The sequence below is a fragment of the Scyliorhinus torazame genome, chromosome 11, assembly GCF_047496885.1.
Source record: "Scyliorhinus torazame isolate Kashiwa2021f chromosome 11, sScyTor2.1, whole genome shotgun sequence".
Lineage (NCBI taxonomy): Eukaryota > Metazoa > Chordata > Chondrichthyes > Carcharhiniformes > Scyliorhinidae > Scyliorhinus > Scyliorhinus torazame.
The window spans coordinates 140727940-140751490 of record NC_092717.1 but is presented as its reverse complement, the minus strand read 5'-3'; the positions used below and the strand labels follow the sequence as shown (position 1 = coordinate 140751490).

Sequence of the window (23551 nt, the reverse complement as noted above, 5' to 3'; positions counted from 1 at the left end):
AGACATTAAAATCCAGAATTGTCCTTCCACATGTTAAAACATCAAGGGATATGGAGATAGTGCAGGAAAATGGTTTTCAAATAGATCAGCCATGATCTCATTGAATGGTGGAGCAGGCTCGAAGGGCTAAATGACCCACTCGTGCTTCTATTTCTTACATTCTTATAGAACCAATCCAAAGTGATTCCTAGCTCCCAAGGTTTACTTCTGTTCCTTTTCTTTCCCAGCCTGGAAACTTTTAATCTCAGAGCTGCCTTTTCCAGTGAGACTTTTGCTCTGGAAATTCTTCCTCTGCAGCAAGTTAGGTAAATGCTCCAGCCACATTTTAAGTCCTCTTTTCAAACCGAATGCAAGCTCCCATCCACAGCATCTTGCTGCCTATTGCTGTTCTCCTATAGATCTTGTTAGGTTTTAATTTACAGATCTGTGGCTCAGAACACGATGACCATCTTCTCTTCTTAACATACATAAAAAACCTTCCCAAAAGTTTTTTTTTAAATGCAGGGTCACGCCATGTGAGTCCGCGGGAGCAGCTGTGTTTTCACAAGGTCTGGCTCTGATCATCTTTTAATCCTTTATCTTATCCTAATGCACATTTTATAATCGTCTTTTTTGGGACATATGCCTTGTAATATGTCCCTGGATGATCCTGATTGGAGTTTTGCAATGAGGAGCCGAGTTAAATCGTAAAGAATCCCCATGTTATTGAGGCGGTCGGAGTTGTCTGCCGTGGGGTCCAGCTTGCAGTGTTGTTGCTGATGTGTGGGCCTGCGCCTCGGCGGAGCAGTGTGTATTGGGATGAAGTCACCTGTGAGAGTGTTATTCTGGAGGAGGATCTTGTCTCTGTGTTGCAGTCTTTGGTGCCCACCTTGTGGAACCATGAGGTATCCTTGGGAGAACGGTAGAAGCACAGAAAACAATCTTCATTTGATAGAACACTTTTCCTGGTAAGGGCCTGCCTTCTGTTTGTTCAGATCCTGGTGCATGCTGTGTCGCATATCCTGACGGATTCGGTAGACAGGGGCCGGACAACGAGTGTCCTTGTGTCCGGTCTTTGGCAGGAAGTGAGAGGCGAATTCTCGATTGAGTTTGAAGATTGACCGCCATGCTTTAGTAATCCTGATTTGTTGGGAGGTGTTGAGGGCACTGATTATAATCCAAACATGTAGCTGCTGGTCCTCTCTGTGTAATTGTATGGAATGATGTTGGTTCTGTACTGGGCCTGAGACTGGAGTTATGTTGCGTTATGTGGTATATATGCAATATTCCTTTGGAACTGGAGTTCTCGCGAATTTTCTTTGTATTTATTTATTTTTAAGGGTGGGTATAGAGAATCCATCGTTGGATCCTGTAGGGGTACAGACGGGTCTGGTACCTAAGGGAAGGACGTAGCGGTGTGACATTGGTGCCTCTGGCGCGGCTGGATTAGCAGATGTATGTTAGTGCGCTTGAACATAATGTGAAAAATATATCCTGAACTCTCATGGTAATCTCCGTCCCTTCACGAACCCCATCTGATCTTTCCCTATGACCTCCGGGAGGCTCCAGTCTTAAAGCCAACATCTTGGCCAGCAATTTGGCATCTACATTCAACAGGGAGATCGGATGGTATGACCCACACTCTGTGGGGTCTTTGTCCCTCTTCAAGAGTAGCGAGATGGAGGCCTGTCCCAATATCCCCGGAGAATGCCCCGCTCCAAGGAGTCTCTAAACATGCCCAGCCACAGTGGACCCAACTGATCCATGAACTTTTTACCGAACTCCACCGGGAACCCATTTGGCCCTGGTGCCTTCCCGTATTGTATCTTTTCAATGCTCCCTGGATCTCTTCCAAACAAAGCGAGGCTTCCAAGTCCATTCGCAGCTCCTCCCCAACCTTGGGGAAATTCCAAACCCCCAAAAACTCAGCCGTCCCTTGTCCATCTTTTGGTGGCTCTGACAGATATAATTTCTCGTAAAAAGCCTTGAACATCATTCACCTTCTCCGGATCGGAGACCAACTTACCCTCCCGGTCCTTAACCTGAACAGTCTCCCTATCTGCCTCCTACCATCTTAATAGATGTGCCAAGAGCCTTCTCCCCATACTCATAAACTGCTCCTTTTGCCCGACTCAACTGCCGCACCACTTTGTCCGGTGACATCAAGTTGAACTATATTTGCAGTTACTTCCTGCACACCAACAGTTCAAGGGTCGGATCCCTTACATATCTATGATCCATGCTTCAAATCTTATCCACTAATTTCCATCGCTCCTCTAGCTTCCATGTCCGCATGTGCCTTAACTGTTATCATCTCTCCCCTGATCACCACTTTCAATGCCCCCCACAGGGTGAAACTTCCCCCTCATCATTATTTGTAATGTACTCCTGTGTGGCACTCGAGATCCTCACACAGACCCCCAAGGCTGACAACAATCCCCTGCATCCGTAGCCATTGGGGTTCCTCCAATCGGCTATGGACCCACCGGAGTGTCGCTGACATCCCTCTCTGAATTTCACGGTCACGCCCTAGCAACTGCATCAGCTCCGGGATAGCCAGGTCCAGAGGCTCGTCATCTGACTGGAACCCGGCTGGGTCCTGGGATCCAGCAGACCCCCGACTACTGTCTTCCCTGAACGTTACTGCTTCCACCTGATGTACATCAGCAACTGTGTGGTGCTCACCAGATTGTGCCCAGAAGCCTGACCACTACTTTCGCCCATTAGGGGGTGTGTCTCTGCGCTGGTGGAGGGTGGGGATTATGACGCATCAACAGTGGCATCCTCGGAGCTTCCCTCCAGGGTGTTCTTTTGGGAGACGGTTGTCCACCCTGAATGGGCCAGCACCATCGGCTGGAGATCCTGCAGGAGAATAGATATGTGGTCATTGAGAGGGAAAGATCATCATGCAGGCATGTAGAACTCACGTGTGAAAGGTTATCTGGGTGGGGGCCGGTGGGTACCCACCTCTGCGGCATTGGCCTATCTCGATTTGATGACCGATCTATACTCGCCATCCCCATGACCTCCAGGGCTCATTCCACATAGGGGGTGAGGATTCTGATGTCCGGCACGCTGTTGCCCATCTGGGCCCTCTCCCGTCTGTTGTGGGCCAACTTCTCCTGTGGGGACACAAAGGGGGCATTGTGAGCCACACGCTGCATGCATCGCAGGGTGGGAGGCATGGCAGGGGACATGCGCAGGCATCACTGGGCAAGGGTGGAGTATGCTGGTGGGTGTCAAGTATTTTCCGGCATAGTACAGCGCTGGGGCGGAGGGTCCAAGTGCAGGGTCGTTGGTGGGGAGAAAACGCAGGTTTGGGAGGGGACAGGCGTCAGGGGATCGTTGTCAACTCACCAGTGCAGCACGGTGGGGGTCATTTAGCTTCTTGTGGTATTGGGTGGCGATGCTCCTGGTAACACTCCCCACACTGACAGCCAATGCCTCCCAGGCGGCACTGGCTGTCTGTGGCTGACCCTCCGGACCCCTCGGAGGAACAGAGTATTCTGTTAGAACTCCACAGCGTCCATCAGTCGGACCAGGGTGGCATCTCCGAATCATGGAGCTTCTCTGCGAGGTGGCATTGCGGCATGCTGTCTGGGGCTTGCTTTGCGGGATCAGCTTAAGAAGTGCTCCCCCTTTTTTGTGAGGAACTGCTGAGCATAGTCCCGGTGAGTCAGTTGATGGGACAGTCTTTTCCGATGTGAAGCCTGTGGGGAGTCATTACGTAACCTAATTAATGTCAGATACCGGTGACGGCGTCACCGGGTTGGTCATCGGGAAACACCCGGCTGTTCCACTCGCTACTACACTTAGAAACTTTTCTGTTAGATCGGCCCATAATTTTTCTTAAAGCAGAGAGCAATTATTTAGTGTGTGGTTTACGCATCAGGAAAAATTCAAGATCTGATCAATTCACTGCAAGGCAGTCCTATGGTATTGCAGGACCAATGGGAGATGGCATTCATTATCAAAAAATACTATGTAATGTATGCGACTAACAAAAAGAATCCACCACCAGATTACTTTAAATTCTGTAATCAATTTCTCCCGCAAGCAGATAGCACAATCATACCTGGGGGTCCATCTTAAAAACCTTCAATGGAGATTCCCCATTCAGCAGATAACATCCAAAGCAAACAGAGATCTTGGATTTCTGGGGAGGAATATTTGGTATTGCAAAAGTTATAACTTACCAAACATTTGTTTGTCCAATCATAGAGTATAAAAGTTGTTTCTGGAAACTTTATGTGGTGAGAGATTTAAATAAAATTGAAGCAATCCAAAGATGAATCAGTATGGGAAATACACCAGTGTTACATCCTGGATCAAAGATTTGAAATGGGAATCATTGCAGCAAAGGAGGGAGAAAAATTGACTGGCCATGTTCTATCAAATATGGAATGGTGCAGTGAGATTTGACAAAAGCAGTACCCTCTGGCAATGGCAAAACATGAGGTAGTCGTCCACACAAACTACAAAAGCCATTTGTTTCCAAGGCAGTGTATCAATAATCTTTCTTCCCAAGGACAGTCGGACAGTGGAACAAGCTGGCAAAGGAAATAGTCAGTTTCATCACTTGAAACCTTCAAGACCCATCTCAAGATTATTCTCATTTATAAGTCTTTTATTATCAGGACTACCATTTCAGCAAGCCATGTCTGGTTTAACCAGTGCGAACCATATATGTTGGTGGAATACAGGTGTTAATCTGAGATGCCAACACAACCAAAGCAGAATCAGACATTATCAACAGCTGTCTGGGATTTTGGAAACTCACAGTTTATCCACTATTAGCATAATTGGCTGCTGCTGTTAGAACATAGAAAATACAGCACAGAACAGGCCATTCGGCCCACGATGTTGTGCCGACCTTTTGTCCTAGATTAAGAACAAATTAATCTACACCCCATCATTTTACCGTAATCCATGTACCTATCCAAAAGCCGCTTGAAGGTCCCTAATGTTTCCGACTCAACTACTTCCACAGGCAGTGCATTCCATGTCCCCACTACTCTCTGGGTAAAGAACCTACCTCTGACATCCCCCCTATATCTTCCACTCTTCACCTTAAATTTATGTCCCCTTGTAATGCTTTGTTCTACCCGGGGAAAAAGTCTCTGACTGTCTACTCTATCTATTCCCCTGATCATCATATAAATCTCTATCAAGTCTCCCCTCATCCTTCTCCGTTCTAATGAGAAAAGCCCTAGAACCCTCAATCTTTCCTCGTAAGACCTACTCTCCATTCCAGGCAACATCCTGATAAATCTCCTTTGCACCTTTTCCAAAGCTTCCACATCCTTCCTAGAATGAGGCAACCAGAACTGCACACAGTACTCCAAATATGGCCTTACCAAGGTTTTGTACAGCTGCATCATCACCTCACGGATCTTAAATTCAATCCCTCTGCTAATGAACGCTAGCACACCATAGGCCTTCTTCACAGCTCTATCCACTTGAGTGGCAACTTTCAAAGATCTATGAACATAGACCCCAAGATCTCTCTGCTCCTCCACATTGCCAAGAACCCTACCGTTAAACCTGTATTCCGCATTCATATTTGTCCTTCCAAAATAGACAACCTCACACTTTTCAGGGTTAAACTCCATCTGCCACTTCTCAGCCTAGCTCTGCATCCTATCTGTCTCTTTGTAGCCGACAACAGCCCTCCTCACTATCCACAACTTCACCAATCTTCGTATTGTCTGCAAATTTACTGACCCACCCTTCAACTCCCTCATCCAAATCATTAATGAAAATCACAAACAGCAGAGGACCCATAACTGATCCCTGTGGTACGCCACTGGTAATTGGGCTCCAGGCTGAATATTTGCCATCCACCACTACTCTCTGACTTCTATCGGTTAGCCAGTTCGTTATCCAACTGGCCAAATTTCCCAGTATCCCATGCCTCCTTAAATGTAAACACCTTGCAACATCTTCTCAGTAAAACATTCTGAGCCCCTGTTAATCTCTAAGAATCAAACCACCCAGGCTTGCTGCCAGGCAGACTTTAGAATAGATCACATGACTCAATTTGTTTTACTTTAAAGACACCATCCCAAATCTTAACTAACTTAGAAAACTCATTATTGTAAAATCAACATTGGCCCATCGATATCTGGCAATAGGATTGTCTCCGCCTGTATGTACATTGTGTTATGAAGAACAAGCAGGTGTGTGCTTTGCACTAATCAACTGTCTGACCGACCAAGCACCTATCTGTACCTCCTCTCCCTCTTCCATAAAACAAAAGACACAACAAAATTCCCAGTGGGAAACCATTGTTTCAGCGCAAAATAGTGGCGGTGAAATGGCAATTCCACGCATCATTGGTTAGCACTGTTGCCTCACAACGCGAGGGACCCAGGTTTGATTCCAACCTCAGGTGACTATCTGCGTGGAATTTGCACGTTCATGGAATCATAGAGTCCCCACAGTGCAGAAGGAGGGCATTCAGCCCATCGAGTCTACACCGGCCCTCTGAAAGAGCACCCTCCCCATAGGCCCATAACCCAGTAACCCCACCTAACCTTTTGGACACTAAGGGCAATTTAGCATGACCAGTTCACCTAACCTGCACATCTTTGGACTGTGGAAGGAAACCGGTGCACCCAGAGGAAACCCACGCAGACACGGGGAGAATGTACAAACTCGACACAGACAGTGACCCGAAGCTGGAATTGAACCTGGGTCCCTGACACTGTGGTGCAGCAGTGCTAAACCACTGTGCCACTGTTCCATTCTCCCCACGTCTGCGTGGGTTTTCTCTGGGTCTGGTTTGACATTATAGACGCACCTAAAGGTTATTACCAGGTCTTAAGTGCTTCACCTTACACTATGTTGAAAATATAACAAATTATATCTCTACTAATAAATGATGCAATTTTCATTCTCTCATGTACTTTGTAAGGTTGAACCTTCATAACGTGGTACAATACAAGCACAGCCCACCTCATAACTTTATATCTGTAGACAGGAGATTTAAGCAGTTGCTGCTAATGGAAGTTTTGCTTTCAACCCGGCAGAAGGTGGCAGTGAGACAGAAAGCAATGTGGACTCTGATTTTGGTCGAGCTCATTTAGATGACATTGTACTTTCACCAACTTCTGAGAAGGCCTTTCTAGCTCAGATCAATGCCAGAAATCCCAGCTATGTGCACAGTGCTGCTGCAACAGGAACAATTCAAAGTGATATGTAAGTATGAATAATTAGTACCATTATTTATCTTGTCATGATATAATTTTGAAAAGTTAGGCACATAGACATTTCTAACAGAAAGTTATACTTTAGGCCTTTTTTTGACAATTCTTTGGCTATCTCTTTCTATTTGCTACTACCCCACCGCCTCTTTTCTCTCTCTCTCTCCCCTGTGAACCGCTCCAGCGCCGTGCTGGCCCCCTATGGGGGCCAGAATAGGTCGTGTCAGGGCCCTGTTTGCGCCGTCGTGAAACGCAACGGCGTTCACAACGGCGTGAACACTTGGCCTCAATATCGGAGAATCGTCCCCAATAACTTGCATTTATATGGCATGTTTGCTGTAGTACAACATTGAATACAAGCTGCCAAACAGAGAAGAGAGATTGCTTGCTCCTAAGTTTTAGACAGGAATGACCAGGCCTATTGACAAGCAGCAGCTACATCTGCACAAACATTACATAAATACAGAAGGTTAACTATCACTTGCTAAACCAGGATTATAAGAGAATGTATTTGACTGAGGAAAGAATGTGAATTTCCTTTTGGTATCCTAGTACAAAGTTATGAATATAAATGTAAATAGAGCCAAATATTAAATGGCAAAGATGCCGCTATTTATAGTTTATTTCTTTGTAAGTGTTACAGAAGACGGTGAATCATACATCAGAACTGATGATGAAAGTTACGAAAATGAATCTGTTCATCAACTTGAACATGAGTTGAAACTGGAGGAATATCTGAAGCAAAAATTGCAAGATGAGAGCTATCAGGTGAGACAGGCCAATATGAACAGTCATTAATTTCTAGGATCTGCTGCATGCCATATTTGTGGCAGCCAACTTGGCCAGAGAAAATGAAGTGCCACTGGTATACATGACTTTGTTGAAATGGGGTAATTATTAAAATAAGGTTACTAAATTTCAAGTCTTTGGGAGATAACAATAACAATAGGTGCATGTGACCTGGTCTATATAAGTTGCCTTCTTAAAAGGAATTGAGAACTTCGACCACTGATTTGCATTTTGCATGACATTTTACTCCATGTGTTATTTGGTTTACGGGAGTGGTCGGCTATTTTTGCATTTTAAGGATGGGGAAGGGGAGTAATTGGGAGTCCCTGTTAATTCTTTGCATCCTTATATATTGGCCACAGCTTGAGGAACCTGTTGCAGGTTCTGCAAAACTTCACTGACAATTTGGAACTGACCATGTGCTGACAATGGTAGAAATAATTTTAAAAGGAAATCAATTCTTTCTTTAACAAAAATGCATGTCCTTTGAGTTGTTTATATAGTCTAGTATTCTAGTCCAACTCCGGCATCGCCACATTATATATTCTAGTTAGCCAAAATAAAACTGCCAATTTCTGCATTCCAAATTTCAAGGCTTGCAAAGAACTTTGTTCTGTAATCTTGTTAGTCTGATTTTCATTAGAAAAATACTGAAACAAAGATCCTCAATTTCCTCAGGCATTCTTTTACTGTGTCATCGTGATTTTGTTGGAAGAGCTACCCAAATTTGGAATCAATCTGACAGAATGTGTTTTCCCTGAAACCAGAAATTATTGATAGTATTTTGAGTTACTTCTTTGATAGTATTTAAGTGTAACTAAAGTGATGCTAATAGTTGATCCTTGGCAGCGATAGTGCTGCGATGTGTGGCCACAGTATATGCTGCAATATCCACATAATACCTATGTGCACTGTGCACAAATCCAATGTGAAAGTGCTGAGGCAGTTCATGCCTATGCACCATCATACATTAGGCTCACTAAAGCCCAAATTTCATACAAATGCCACTGCAGATGGTGAAATTTGAATTCAATAAAAATCTGGAATTAAAAGTCTAATGATGACCATGAAGCCATTGTCGATTGTCATAAAAACCCACCTGGTTCACTAATGCCCCTTAAGGAAGGAAATCTGCCGTCCTTGCCTGGTCTGGCTTACATGTGACTCCAGACCCACAGCAATGTGGTTGACTCTCAACTACCCCCTCAAGTGCAGTTAGGGATGGGCAGTAAATGCTGGCCCAGCCAGCAACGTCCATGTCCCATAAACAAATAAAAAAATAACTTTTAATGCATTGGGGACTGCTCTGGCTGAATGTTTCAACTATGTTTTTGCTGTCAAAGATGCACTGCTGTTTTTCTGTATCTGTTTGTATCATTGGCGGTCATTACTACCTTCACTGAAATGAAAATGAACGTTGCCATAGTCCCCAAGGACAATAGGCTGCTCTCCCCTTTTGAGAGATATCTGACTGGTGGTAATTTAACCTGAGGGTCACCACACCTTAGGTGCGGGGCAACGTTGAAAAGGCATGGATAACCTCAGCCAGGACAGGAATTGAACCCGAGCTGTTAGTCTTCACTCTGCATCACGAACCAGTCATTCAGCCAACGAGCTAACCCACTCCAAACCAAAACTACCTTCACTATCAGTGAAGTAATCTGGTGGAATAGACCGCCTTGCCATTCTGCTGTGGCACCTACCCTATTTTTATACAAGTCAAACGATTTTGGCAATATTCAGGCTAGTTATTCCACCAGACTATTGCTGAAAGGGAAATTTACTGCCATTCATTCTCTGCTGTGTTCTCTTGTAAAAGGAAAGTAGTAAAAGTTTATGAAGCCTTCTTAAAGCTGTTCTTTATCTGTTATTCATGCTCATGGGTCCTGTGAACGGTGGTGACTTGTGACGAGCTGTACTTGCATATTCTGGAGGAGGAAGACAATAGAGAACAAGCACTTTCATATGCAGTTGCTACATTTTCTCAAACAAAGCTTTGCCTTTATTGTTGAATTAGATCGAATTGGAAAAAAACTGAAAGAAATTGTACTTAAAATTTTTAAGTAAATTCTCATTCAGCTTCCTCTTTTGCTTTCAAACAATTTCCCTTTAGGAGCAGAGGTACATTATCAATATCCATGCTATATATTTTAAATGTTCTTTTAACTAACATTCTACTTCGCCAGTGGCACTTAATGCTAGATACTATGCCACATATTCTTTTTTTCTTTTCACCACATTTCTTATTTGAAGTTTCAGATTTTATGTGCACATCACGCCTTTTAAAAACATCATTATTCTTTTGAGTGGTCACATTACTTACTCTTTGGGCTATCTCTCTTTCTCCTTATTTTATCTGCTATTTACAGGTCAGTTTGCAGGGGTGAACAAACTCTTCTGTGTCCTGCGTAAGTAATTTTTATCTATCATTGGTAAATTGGTTCTCACTGCTCCATTCTAAAGTAGATTTTCTAAGGACAGTGCAGTCTGGTAAGGCGCCATACCAAATTTGCTGAAGTACTACAATATGAAAGGGTCTCCCACAGAATGGGTCATCCCATTTCAAGTGTTTATTTATTTTAATCCTTTTTGTTTTGCAAAACCTTCCTTACAAATACATTATCACTGTTGGTCTTGAGGATTGAGTGCACGTTTTTAGGCACTTATGAGACTCAGTGGCGGAATTTTCTGTGCCCCAGGTGGTGTGTTCCACGATGGCAGAGGCAGCCTGCCATTGGCCGGCAGCGGGATCCTTTGCTCCCGCCGCTGTCAACAGGGTTTCCCGTTGTACACATTCCCCGCTGCCAGGAAGCCCCGGTGGTGTTCGTTGTTGGCGAGTCTAGAACATCTCGCTGGTCGGAACAGCCGTAAAATTCTGGCTAGTGCCAAATTTTGCTTGATAAGTCCGTGGAGTATTGAATGTTCCCAAACTATGCATTTATTTATGGATTGTATTGATCTTGTCCTTTGTCTCAAGATGTAGTTGCACAGCGCAGGATAGGTCCCCTGCCCAACTAGTTTATTGCCAGTCACTGACAAAAAAAAACTTTCAAGAGAAGTTTGAGTCCAAAATTTGGATTTTACTTGCAAATACTACCTATTTTTAAGCAAGATTGGGGCACTAAACTGAGTAAAATTGGGTAGTAAGTTCTATCACTCCAAATTTTCTCCCCAAAATCAGGAATTTTCCTCTTCAAAATTTGAAAGTTCTCCTTTAACATACGAACATAAGAACTAGGAGCAGGAGTAGGCCACGCCCTTCGAGCCTGCTCCGCCATTCAATGAGATCATGGCTGATCTTTTGTGGACTCAGCTTCACTTTCCCGCCCGAACACCATAACCCTTTATTCTTTAAAAAACTATCTATCTTTATCTTGAAAACATTTAAGCCTCAACTGCTTCACTGGGCAAGGAATTCCATAGATTCACACCCTTTGGGTGAAGAAGTTCCTCCTAAGCTCAGTCCTAAATCTACTGCCCCTTATTTTGAGGCTATGCCCCCCAGTTCTGCTTTCACCCGCCAGTGGAAACAACCTGTCTGCGTGTATCCTATTATTCCCTTCATAATTTTATATGTTTCTATAAGATCCCCCCGCATCCTTCTAAATTCCAATGAGTACAGTCCCAGAGTACTCAACCTCTCCTCATAATCCGACCCCCTCACCTCTGGGATTAACCTAGTGAATCTCCTCTGCACACCCTCCAGCGCCAGTGCGTCCTTTCTCAGGTAAGGAGACCAAAACTGAACACAATACTCCAACCAGATTCTGCCCAAGTGTACTTAATGCAGTGGGGTAGGTATAGGCAATGTTCCCATTGCACTTTCCTCAATTTAGGTATTCACGGACATCTTTAACCTGTCCCTACTCCACTCCGAGGTCCCCACCTGCTTCAAGAAGACCACCATCATACTGGTACCAAAGAAGAACCAGGCTACGTGCCTCAATGACTACCGACCAGTGGCCCTGACTTCAGTCGTAATGAAGTGCTTCGAGAGGTTGATCATGAAGCGCATCACCTCCATACTCCCAGAACGCCTTGATCCACTGCAATTCGCATACCGCTGCAACCGGTCCACATCAGACACCATTTCCCTGGCCCTACACTCATCCCTAGAGCATCTCGAAAACAAGGACTCCTACATTAGACTCCTATTTATTGACTACAGCTCCGCCTTCAACACCATAATCCCAGCCAAGCTCATATCAAAGCTCCAAAACCTAGGAATGGCTCCCCACTCTGCAACTGGATCCTCGATTTTCTGACCAACAGACCGCAATCAGTAAGAATGAACAACAACACCTCCTCCACAATAGTCCTCAACACCGGCGCCCCGCAAGGCTGCGTACTTAGCCCCCTACTCTACTCCCTGTACACACACGTCTGCGTGGCAAAACTTGGTTCCAACTCCATCTACAAGTTTGCTGACGATACGACCATAGTGGGCCGGATCTCGAATAACGATGAGTCCGAATACAGGAGGGAGATCGAGAACCTAGTGGAGTGGTGTAGCGACAACAATCTCTCCCTCAATGTCAGCAAAACTAAAGAGCTGGTAATTGACTTCAGGAAGCAAAGTACTGTACACACCCCTGTCAGCATCAACGGGGCCGAGGTGGAGATGGTTAGCAGTTTCAAATTCCTAGGGGTGCACATCTCCAAAAATCTGTCCTGGTCCACCCACGTTGACACTACCACCAAGAAAGCACAACAGCGCCTATACTTCCTCAGGAAACTAACGAAATTCGGCATGTCCACATTGACTCTTACCAACTTTTACAGATGCACCATAGAAAGCATCCTATCAGGCTGCATCACAGCCTGGTATGGCAACTGCTCGGCCCAGGACCGCAAGAAACTTCAGAGAGTCGTGAACACCGCCCAGTCCATCACACGAACCTGCCTCCCATCCATTGACTCCATCTACACCTCCCGCTGCCTGGGGAAAGCGGGCAGTATAATCAAAGATCCCTCCCACCCGGCTTACTCACTCTTCCAACTTCTTCCATCGGGCAGGAGATACAGAAGTCTGAGAACACGCACGAACAGACTCAAAAACAGCTTCTTCCCCACTGTCACCAGACTCCTAAATGACCCTCGTATGGACTGATTTCATTAACACTACACCCTGTATGCTTCATCCGATGCCAGTGCTTTTGTAGTTACATTGTATATGTTGTGTTGCCTTATTATGTATTTTCTTTCATTCCCTTTTCTTCTCATGTACTTAATGATCTGTTGAGCTGCTCGCAGAAAAATACTTTTCACTGTACCTCGGTACACGTGACAATAAACAAATCCAATCCAATCCAATCACCTACTTCCGAGAAGAACCCACTCATCTGCCCCCTGGTCAGATGTGCCCTTTGAACCACTTTAAATTGAATCAGGCTGAGCCTAGCGCATGACGAGGTGGGGTTGACCTATGCAGAGTCTTGCTTCACCCCCCCCCCCCTCAAACACCTGGCCCAGCTCCCTCTCCCAGTACAAAATGATGATTCTTACAGATTGGGGCCAACAATGACATAGCCCCAAACTCAAAATGCTGCCTAAACTGTCTCCACATTCTCAAGATGGCCACCACCACCGAATTAAAAGTCCATTTAGCCAGGGAGAACGGAAGAGGAGCCATAGCCAAGGCTCTTAAACTGGAGCCTTTGCAGATTTATATGCCATCAATAAACACACGATGAGCGATGAACGTAACTGAGTCTTTAATACACTAAACAGCAAGCCTCTTGGCCTCTGGTCCCGAACTGGGTCAGAGGTGGAGACTAGCCACCTGTATACATGAGCCCGAGGGGAGGAGCCACAGGCGGAGCCAGCCTGGACAAGCCCAGGCATGTAACAACACAACACTATTCAATACAGTGGTTTACCACATTCACCCCCTGTTTTTAAAAAAAGAGTCCGGCGGGGGTGAAGTGGTCTTAAAGGTCAAGTCTGTCAGGGGCCTTGACCTTCCGCCGTGATCGCCAATCCCAGCGGTGTCGAGACCTGCGCGTCCGGGAGCGTGTTGTCCTCTTCTTCACCCAGTTGTTGAGTCGGTGGAGGGGGGGGCGGTGTATGGGCAGAGGTGGTGGTGATGGCCGCCGGTGGGCCTGCGGGTGCTAGTTCATGAGGTAGGTGGGCAGGGGTGGGGGAAGATGGTGTTAGATCAGGGGTGGAGGTGATGGTCGCTGGGGAGCCTGCTGGTGCCAAATCCTGAAGGGAGACTGTGTCCTGTCACCTGTCCTGGTGTGCCACGTAGGCATATTGGGGGCTTGCATGGAGGAGCAGGACCTTCTCGACGAGGGGGTTGGATTTATGGCTCCTCGCATGCTTCCGGAGGAGGACGGGCCCTGGGACTGTCAGCCTGGACGGGAGCGAGACCCCGGAGGTGGATTTCCTGGGGAAAGCAAACATACACTCGTGAGGAGTCTCGTTGGTGGCTGTACACAGGAGCGACCGGATGGAGTGGAGCGCTTCGGAGAGGACCTCCTACCAGCGGGAGACTGGGAGTCTTCTAGACCGTAGGGCCAGGAGGACGGTTTTCCAGACCGTCGCGTTCTCCCTCTCCACCTGTCTGTTTCCCCGGGGGTTGTAGCTGGTCGTCCTGCTGGAGGCGATGCCCTTGCTGAGCAGGAACTGACGCAACTCGTCGCTCATGAAGGAGGATCCCCAATCACTGTGGATGTAGGCGGGGAACTCGAACAGGGTGAAAAGACTGTGCAGGGCCTTGATATGACGGTGGCAGAGGTCATGTCAGGGCACGGGATGGCGAAGGGGAATCTTGAGAACTCGTCAACAATGTTGAGGAAGTACACGTTACGATCAGTGGAGGGGAGGGGCCCTTTGAAATTGATGCTGAGGTGCTCAAAGGGGCGCGAGTCCTTTACCAGGTGTGCTCTGCCTGGCCGATAGAAGTGCGGCTTGCACTCCGCGCAGGCCTGGCAGTCCCTGGTCACAGTCCTGACCTCCTCAATGGAGTAAGGCAGGTTGCGGGCCTTGATGAAGTGAAAAAACGGGTGACCCCCGGGTGACAGAGATCATTGTGGAGGGCCCGGAGTCGGTCTACTTGTGCGCTGGCACATGTACAGCGGTATAGGGCATCTGGGGGCTTATTGAGCTTCCCAGGTCGATACAAGATATCGTAGTTGTAGGTGAAGAGCTCGATCCTCCACCTCAGAATCTTGTCATTCTTGATCTTGCCCCGCTGTGTGTTGTTGAACATGAAGGCAACCGACCGTTGGTCAGGGAGGAGAGTGAATTGCCTGCCGGCCAGGTAATGCCTCCAGTGTCACACAGCTTCTACGATGGCTTGGGCTTCCTTTTCGACGGAGGAGTGTCGAATTTCGGAGGCATGGAGGTTACGGGAGAAGAAAGCCACGGGCCTGCCCGCCTGGTTGAGGGTAGCGGCCAGAGCAAAGTCCGACGCATCGCTCTCCACCTGGAATGGAATGGATTCATCCAGAGCGTGCAACGCGGCTTTGGCAATATCTGCCTTGATGCAATTGAAGGCCAGTCGGGCCTCAGCTGTCAGGGGAAAAATGGTGGATTTGATAAGTGGACGGGCCTTGTCCGCATAATTGGAGACCCACTGGGCAAAGTAGAGAAGAACCCCAGGCATCTCTTCAGGGCCTTGGGGCAGTGGGGGAGGGGGAGTTCCAGGAGGGGACGCATGTGGTCGGGGTCGGGCCCTAGGACTCCGTGTTCCACAACGTAGCCAAGGATGGCTAGGCGGGTTGTGCGGAAAACGCATTTTTCTTTATTACCGGTGAGGTTCAGGAGTTTGGCGGTGTGGAGGAAGTGCCGGAGATTTTCGTCATGGTCCTGCTGGTCATGGCCGCAGATGGTGACATTGTCTAAGTATGGGAACGTGGCCTGCAGCCCGTACTGGTCAACCAATCGGTCCATTTCTCTTTGGAAGACCAAGACCCCATTGGTGAAGCCGAAGGGAACCCTGAGGAAGTGGTAGAGGCGGCCATCTGCCTCAAAGGCAGTGTTTTGGCGATCCTCCGGGCGGATAGGGAGCTGGTGGAATCAACTGTGGAGAAGACTCGATACTGCACAATCTGGTTGACTATGTCAGATATGTGGGGGAGAGGGTATGCATCGAGCTGCATGTACCGGTTGATGATCTGACTGTAATCGATGACCATCCGGTGCTTCTTCCCAGTCTTGACGACCACCACTTGGGCTCTCCAGGGGCTGGTACTAGCCTCAATGATCCCCTCTCGGAGGAGTCGCTGGACCTCCGACCTGATAAAGGCCCGATAAGACCATAAGACTAGGAGCGGAAGTAAGGCCATTTGGCCCATCGAGTCCACTCCACCATTCAATCAAGGCTGATTTCAACTCCATTTACCCGCTCTCTCTCCATAGCCCTTAATTGCTCGAGAAATATAAGAAAGTGCCCTGTCCCGGGCACTGTATCGTCTGCTCCTAGTAGCGACGGGCTTACAGTCCGGGGTGAGATTTGCGAAGAGTGAGGGTGGGGCGACCTTAAGGGCCGCGAGGCTACAGGCGGTGAGGGGGGGCAGGGGTCCACCAAACTTTAAAGTAAGGCTTTGGAGGTGGCACTGGATGTCAAGCCCCAGTAATAGGGCAGTGCAGAGGTGGGGAAAGACGTAATGTTTGAAGTTAGCGTACTCTACGCCTTGTACAGTAAGGGTCGCGACACAGTACCCCGGATTTCATAGAATCATAGAATTTACAGTGCAGAAGGAGGCCATTCGGCCCAGCGAGTCTGCACCGGCTCTTGGAAAGAGCACCCTACCCAAGGTCAACACCTCCACCCTATCCCCATAACCCAGTAACCTCACCCAACACTAAGGGCAATTTTGGACACTAAGGGCAATTTATCATGGCCAATCCACCTAACCTGCACATCTTTGGACTGTGGGAGGAAACCGGAGCACCCGGAGGAAACCCACGAACACACGGGGAGGATGTGCAGACTCCGCACAGACAGTGACCCAAGCCGGAATTGAACCTGGGGCCCTGGAGCTGTGAAGCAATTGTGCTATCCACAATGCTACCGTGCTGGAATAAATTTCTACTGCATGGGATCCGGAAGCCAGGGAGATTTTCTGGGGTCACGGGTAAGATTGGGAGGGAGCAGCGCCTTACCATATCTGGGTGAATGAAGATGTCTGTGCTCCCGGAGTCGAAAAGACAGGCCGTCTCGTGCCCGTTGATCCGGACGGTCATCGCAGACTTCATGAGGTGGTGCGGCCGGGACTGGTTGAGCGTGATGGAGGCGAGCTTCGGAAGGCGGTTGGTAAGCCGGTCAGAGGTAGCGGTGGCCAGCGTGTGGTCGGGTGAGCAGGGCTCCCGGGAGGCTGCGGAGTGGTCCCAAGATGGCAGCCCCCATGAGTCGCACGTGGCGGGAGGCATTGGCGATGGCGTCCAAGATGGCGGCCCCCATGGGTTGTACGTGGCGGGTGGCAGCGGCGATGGCGTCCAAGATGGTGACACTCATGGGTCGCGCGTGGCGGTTGGGAGGATGCGTTAAAGATGGTGGCCCCCATGGGTCGCACGTGGTGGCCGAAACTGAAGATGGTGGCAAAGATGGCGGCGCCCACGGGTCGCACATGGCGGGTGGTGCCGTAGCTTGGGGCGGCTCTGACAGGCAGCAGGCAGCGCTGCTGGGCCTAGATGTTTTAGGGGGAGATCGGGCCTGGCAGGCTTTTGCAAAGTGGCCCTTCCTCCCACACCCATTGCAAGTTGCATTCCGTGCAGGGCAGCGTTGTCTGGGGTGATTACCCTGGCCGCAAAAGTAGCACCTCGGGCCTCCGGTGTTGGCGGGCCGCTGTGCGGCACAGGCTTGCGTCACACCCGATCGGATGATGGCTGTGCCCACGAGGTCCACGAGGGTGCCACGCGGGCGGAGGTGTAGGCCTCCATGTTCTGGGAGGCCACCTCCAGCGAGTTGGAGAGTTGCACTGTCTCTGGGAGGCCGAGTGTACCCCCTTCTAGTAATTGCTGGCGGATATAGTTTGATTTCATGCCTGCGACATAAGCGTCCCTGATCAGCAGCTCCGCATGCCGATAACGCCCGGCAATCACAGTTCCGGCAGAGCATACGCAAGGCACGCAGGAATTCTGCAAGTGATTCCCCAGGGCGTTGCCGTCTCGTGGCAAGGAGGTGCCGAGCATACACCTCGTTAACGGACTTCACATAGTGTCCCTTCAGCAGCATTTATTGCCTTTGTATACGAGGGGGTGTCCCTGATGAGGAGAAAGACTCGTGGACTCACCCGTGCGTGGAGGATCTGCTTCTTTTGGAGGTCGGTGAAGTCTCCGGTGAAGGATGCGAGGTGTGCTTCGAAGCAGCTTAGCCAGTGCTCAAATGTTTCCATGGCGTCGGCTGCCTGTGGGCCCAGCTCCAGGCGATCAAGCTTGAGTGATGAGTTCATCTTGGAAGTTTAGTGTATTAAATTGATACGCCTTCAATAAGCACATGACGAGCGATGAACGTAACTGAGGCTTTAATACACTAAAGAGCAAGCCTCCTGGCCTCTGGTCCCAAATTGGGTCAGAGGCGGAGACTGGCCACCTTTATGCATGAGCCCGAGGGGAGGAGCCACAGGCGGAGCCAGCCGGGACAAGCCCAGGCATGTACAACACAACACAATGCAATACAGTGGTTTACCACACATACACCTCCTCCTTCCGCCCCCACATAGCCTCCATCCCCCTGTACCACCACTGCACCCTCTAAATATTCGCCACCCAATAATAAGATAATAGATTGGGCAAAGCCAGACTGCCTATCCATTTGCAAAAATCAGCCTGCGAGTATATGGGGTCTTATCTGTTGCGTTTGGTCTTCTATGCCTTGCTAAGGAATCCACCAAACATGTAGACGTGTCCAAACCAGGATTTGTATTGAATCACACGTGGTAAGATAGCAATCTGTTACAGAGCAAGTTATCATGGAGTTTCTCTGGAACTACACCAAGCACCACTGTTCACCTGTATGTCTTACCACCATCTGCTACAACCATCTGCTAATGGCCGGATGTGTCTCCACTTATATGGGAGTCCCTGGTACATGACCACGGTCTTGAGACCGCATAGTGTATCTGCACCGCCCCTGCTGGTTGCAGGCCGCACACCATCCAACTATGATATTGCTTACAGGCATATCACCACATTACCCATCCAAATAAAAGAAGATAACATTCATGGAATCATAGAATTCCTACATTCCAAATTTTACTGACTTTTGCAAAGAAAGATTTAGGGAAGAAAAATTGAAAGTCACTGAAAAATAACAACCTTGGGAGGATATTAATTTTTACCGACTGGACCCTACTCGCCAAGGTCAGCGAGAGGTGTTCGCACCTCTTCAGGTCAGCCTTCACTGGGGGCGGCACAGTGGCTCAGTGGTTAGCACTGCTGCCTACGGCACTGAGGACCAGGGTTCGATCCCAGCCTAGGTCACTGTCTGTGTGGAGTTTGCACATTCTCCCCGTGTCTGCGTGGGTTTCACACCCACAACCCAAAGATGTGCAGGTTAGGTGGATTGGGCATGCTAAATTGCCCCATAATTGGAAAAAAATAATTGGGTACTCTAAGTTTATTTTTTAAAAAGGTCAGTCTTCACTGCGTTGACCAGATTCCCAAAATGAAGCTTATGGAGTGAGGCCCAATCGTGGGCCACCCGGATTCCCAGATAACCAATGCTGGATCTGGTCAGGCAAAAGGGCAGCCTTTCCAGACCGGCTCCCCACCCTGGGCGATTAATCGGAAAACATTCGCTTTTGCCCAAGTTCAGTTTATACCCTGAGAAGGAGCCAAATCTCCCGAGCAGCTTCATTATCTTCTCAGCACTGACAAGAGGGTCCGTCACATACAAAAGCAAATCGTCCACATACAATGAAACCGTGTCCTCTGTCTCCTCCCTCTCTATCCCCCTCTGCTTTATAGATTACTTCAACGCTCTGGCCAGAGGCTCAATTACCAAGACAAACAATAGTGGGGACAGTGGATACCCCCGCCTCGAGCCTTTCATCAGGTGGAAGTACTTTGAACTCAAAGCATTCGTATAAAAGCTTGCAGTGGGTGCTCTGTATAAGAGCTGGATCCAAGCTATAAATCTAGGCCCAAAATCAAACCTCCCAAGGATCTCAAACAAATAACCCCACTCCACCCTATCAAATACCTTTCCCGCATCCAATGAAATAATCACCTCTAGCTCAGGTGGTGGAGAGAGGACAAAACAACATTAAACAGTCTCCGAACATTGGCCAACAAAGGCCTACCCTTAACAAATCCCCGTCTGCTCCTCTGATATAACCCCTGCAAGGTAGGGTTCTAGGCGCATATTCAAGACCTTTGCCAACAGTTTCAGTAATGAAATAGGGCGATATGACCCGGACTGTGCTGGATCCTTATTTTTCTTTAAGAACAAGGAGATCGACACCATTGCCAATGTGGCCGGCAATGACCCCGCGACATCGAGTCCTGAAACATTTCTAACAACAACGGGGTCAATAGTCCCACAAACATCTTGTATCGGAAATCCATCCGGCCCCGGCGCCTTACTCGCCTGCATTAGACCCATGCATTTCATAACCTCCTCTTAGGTCAACAGGGACTCCAGTTCCTCCCTTCTCTCCTTCTCCACCACTGGGATAGAAAAATCATCCAAGAACTCCAACATTGACAACCCGTCCTTGGGGCTCCGATTTGCAACAATTTTACAATGAAAAACCTCATTAACCTTGGCTGGGGCAGAGACCAACATGCCACCTGAGTCCGTTACCTGCACTATTTTCCGAAAAGCCAGCTTTTGCCTCAGCTGCTGCGCTAACAGGCGACTGACTTTCTTCCCATGCTCATAAAAAGCCCCCTTCTTGGCTGATACACCGCCCTGTCTGTTGAAAGCAGCCCAAACTCCAACTGCAATTTCTTTCCACTTGCTAGCAGTTCCGGTATCTGACTAACCAAGTATTGGTGATCCACCCTCTGCCTCTCCACTCTTTCACTCCTCTCTTTGTGTATCTCCTCTAATAACAGCCTTCAAAACCTCCCACAACGTTAAAAGTGAAATCTCCTCACTTCTGTTAAACCCCTTAGTTGCAGAGGAAATCCTCTCATAGAATCCCTTATCCGCCAACAGCGATGTCTCCAACCTTCACGGGAGACGCTGAGCAGGGCCCGACACCAACACCAAATCCACAAAATGCAGAGCATGATCAGAGATCACTATTACTGAATATCCCGTCCCCATGCTCCCGGCAGCAGGGACCTATTTATCACAAAGGAATCGATCCTAGAATATACCTGATGTAGTTGGGAAAAGAAAAACAAATCCTTTTCAAAATCTCTCCACAGGGCTGCCCTCCCATCTGCTCCTTGAAGGCCAATAATACCTTTGCCACCCCGAAAGGCCTTGCAGCCATAAGGCCTCGACTTATTCAATCAAGGATCCAATACACAGTTAAAGTGCCCTCCCAGGATTAGCTGGTGCAAGTCCAAATTGGGGATCAATGACAGCAACCTTTTGATAAAAACTGTGCCATAGAATTTACAGTGCAGAAGGAGGCCAGTCGGCCCATCGAGTCTGCACCGGCCCTTGGAAAGAGCACCCTACTTAAGCCCACGCCTCTACCTTATTCCCGTAACCCAATAACCCCACCTTATCTTTTGGACATTGAGGGGCAAGTTAGCATGGCCAATCCATCTAACCTGCATATCTTTGGACTGTGGGAGGAAACCGGAGCACCCGGAGGAAACCCACGCAGACATGGGGGAAATGTGCAAACTCCACACAGAAAATCACCTGAGGCCAGAATTGAACCTGGATCCCTGGAGCTGTGAGGCAGCAGTGCTAACTACTGTGCTAACCACTGTGCCACCCAGTTTGGAATATATACATTTACCAGCACTACCGAAGCACCCGCTAGCAACCCACTAACCATAACCATTTGGATCCGTCAAAATCGTAACCCCCGAAAAAGCTACCTTCTTATTAATCAAGATCACTGCCCCTCAGGCCCTACAATCAAATCCCAAATAAAACACTTGCCCCTTCCGCAACCATAACTGATCTTTAACCTGCAAATAAGTCTCCTGTAACAGCACCTTCAAACCCCTAAGGTGCGAAAACACCCTAGATCTCTTTACCAGTCCATTCAGCCCCCTCACATTTCATATGACCAGCCAGACAGGAGGTCACCTACTCATACCGGGTCAGCCATTCCCACCCGATGAGGCAGTTCGGCAACCTCTCAAGGAAAGCTGACACCAGGCCCACCCAAGATGTTCGTCAAATCCCCCAACACGACCGAAAAAGATCTGTCCCCAGCCACCGTCGGAAAACTAGCCCCCCTCCCCCCTTCACCCCCCACAAACACCACACCCAACCAGCCCAGCCAGTATCGACCAGCCAACCAGACTCCCACCCACACCCCACCCAAATTGAAAACAAAACCCCCTAAGCTCATACTTAAACCTCCCACAGTATGAGCTGCAGCCTTCCCCATCCCTTTGCTGCCATTAACTACCTACGTTAGCTAGCAAGGTAACCCCCACATAAAGTATTATTCCAAATACCAACCAACTTTATTATTTCCAAGGCGAGAGAGAAAAAAGCAGAAAGAAACATGAACAATAAACAACACCCATCTCGCCAACCCCCGCAACAAAATTCCCCATCAACACAGAAAAAAAGTCAAAAACGCTGAAAAAAACACATAATCAAATGCCAGAAATCACCCACCTGCCTCTATAGAAACATCGCCCAAACAATTCAAACATTTTTAAAATCTCAATCCCAGTCAGTTTTTCTCCATGAACGCTTCAGCCTCCTCTGGTGTCTCAAAGTAATTGTCTCTATTTTCATAAGTCACATGGAGGCGCATGGGGTAAACAATGCCAAACCGAACCTTACTGTGATACAACACAGCCTTGGCCTTATTAAATGTAGCACACCTCTTGGCCAGCTCCACTCCAACATCTTGATACATTCTCACCGCATGGCCCTTCCATCTGCAATCGCGATGATCCTTTGCCCACTGTAACACTCTTTCTTTGCCCTGAAAGCTCTGGAAGCACACGATGATCACACACGGATGTTTACCTGCAGAGAATTTCTGCCTCAACGACCTGTGGGCACAATCCAACTCGGGAGGGTTCGCCATTTCCCCCTCCCGCTCCATCTTCCAAAACAACAATGACGTGAACGTTGTCGGGCTTGGGCCTTCCAAACCCTCCGGTAACCCCACCACCCTCAGGCTCTATCTCCAAAACCGCCACCTCCGGCGTGTGCAGATAATGTTCTTTGCCCTTGTAGATTACCCACAGTTTAGCTGGGCACAGTATCCCCAATCAGACTTTGCTCCAAAAGAGCAACACCTTGGCCTGCTAGCCACTTGGCCAGGCCAGACTCAATGTCCTGATAGATCCGTATCCGATGACTCTCACAGCTACAGTCCGGTGTGGACTTTGCCCACCTCAAAATTCGCTCCTTCTTCCAAAGTTTTTGCTTCTGGAAGATCAGCACCCCCAGCGGTTTTCCAGCTCTTGGCCTCTGATGCAGTGACCGATGGGCCCGATCCACCTCCGGGGGCTTCTCAAAGACCCAG

At 48.3% G+C, this 23551-nt stretch overlaps 1 protein-coding gene across 20 annotated transcripts in view; it reads left to right on the top strand.

Moving 5' to 3' along the window:
• The window catches only part of dtna (dystrobrevin, alpha), a 513111-nt gene that overhangs the window by 476484 nt on the left and 13076 nt on the right, over window positions 1-23551 (top strand). For 13 of the 20 annotated variants that reach the window (XM_072467819.1, XM_072467814.1, XM_072467818.1 and 10 more), the window contains 2 exons: window positions 7011-7179; window positions 7820-7952. In XM_072467819.1, coding sequence (XP_072323920.1) covers window positions 7011-7179; window positions 7820-7952 — 302 coding nt within the window. Of the gene's footprint in view, window positions 1-7010; window positions 7180-7819; window positions 7953-10342; window positions 10382-23551 lie in introns of all 20 variants that reach the window. The other 7 variants (XM_072467824.1, XM_072467825.1, XM_072467829.1 and 4 more) reach the window with 1 other exon arrangement.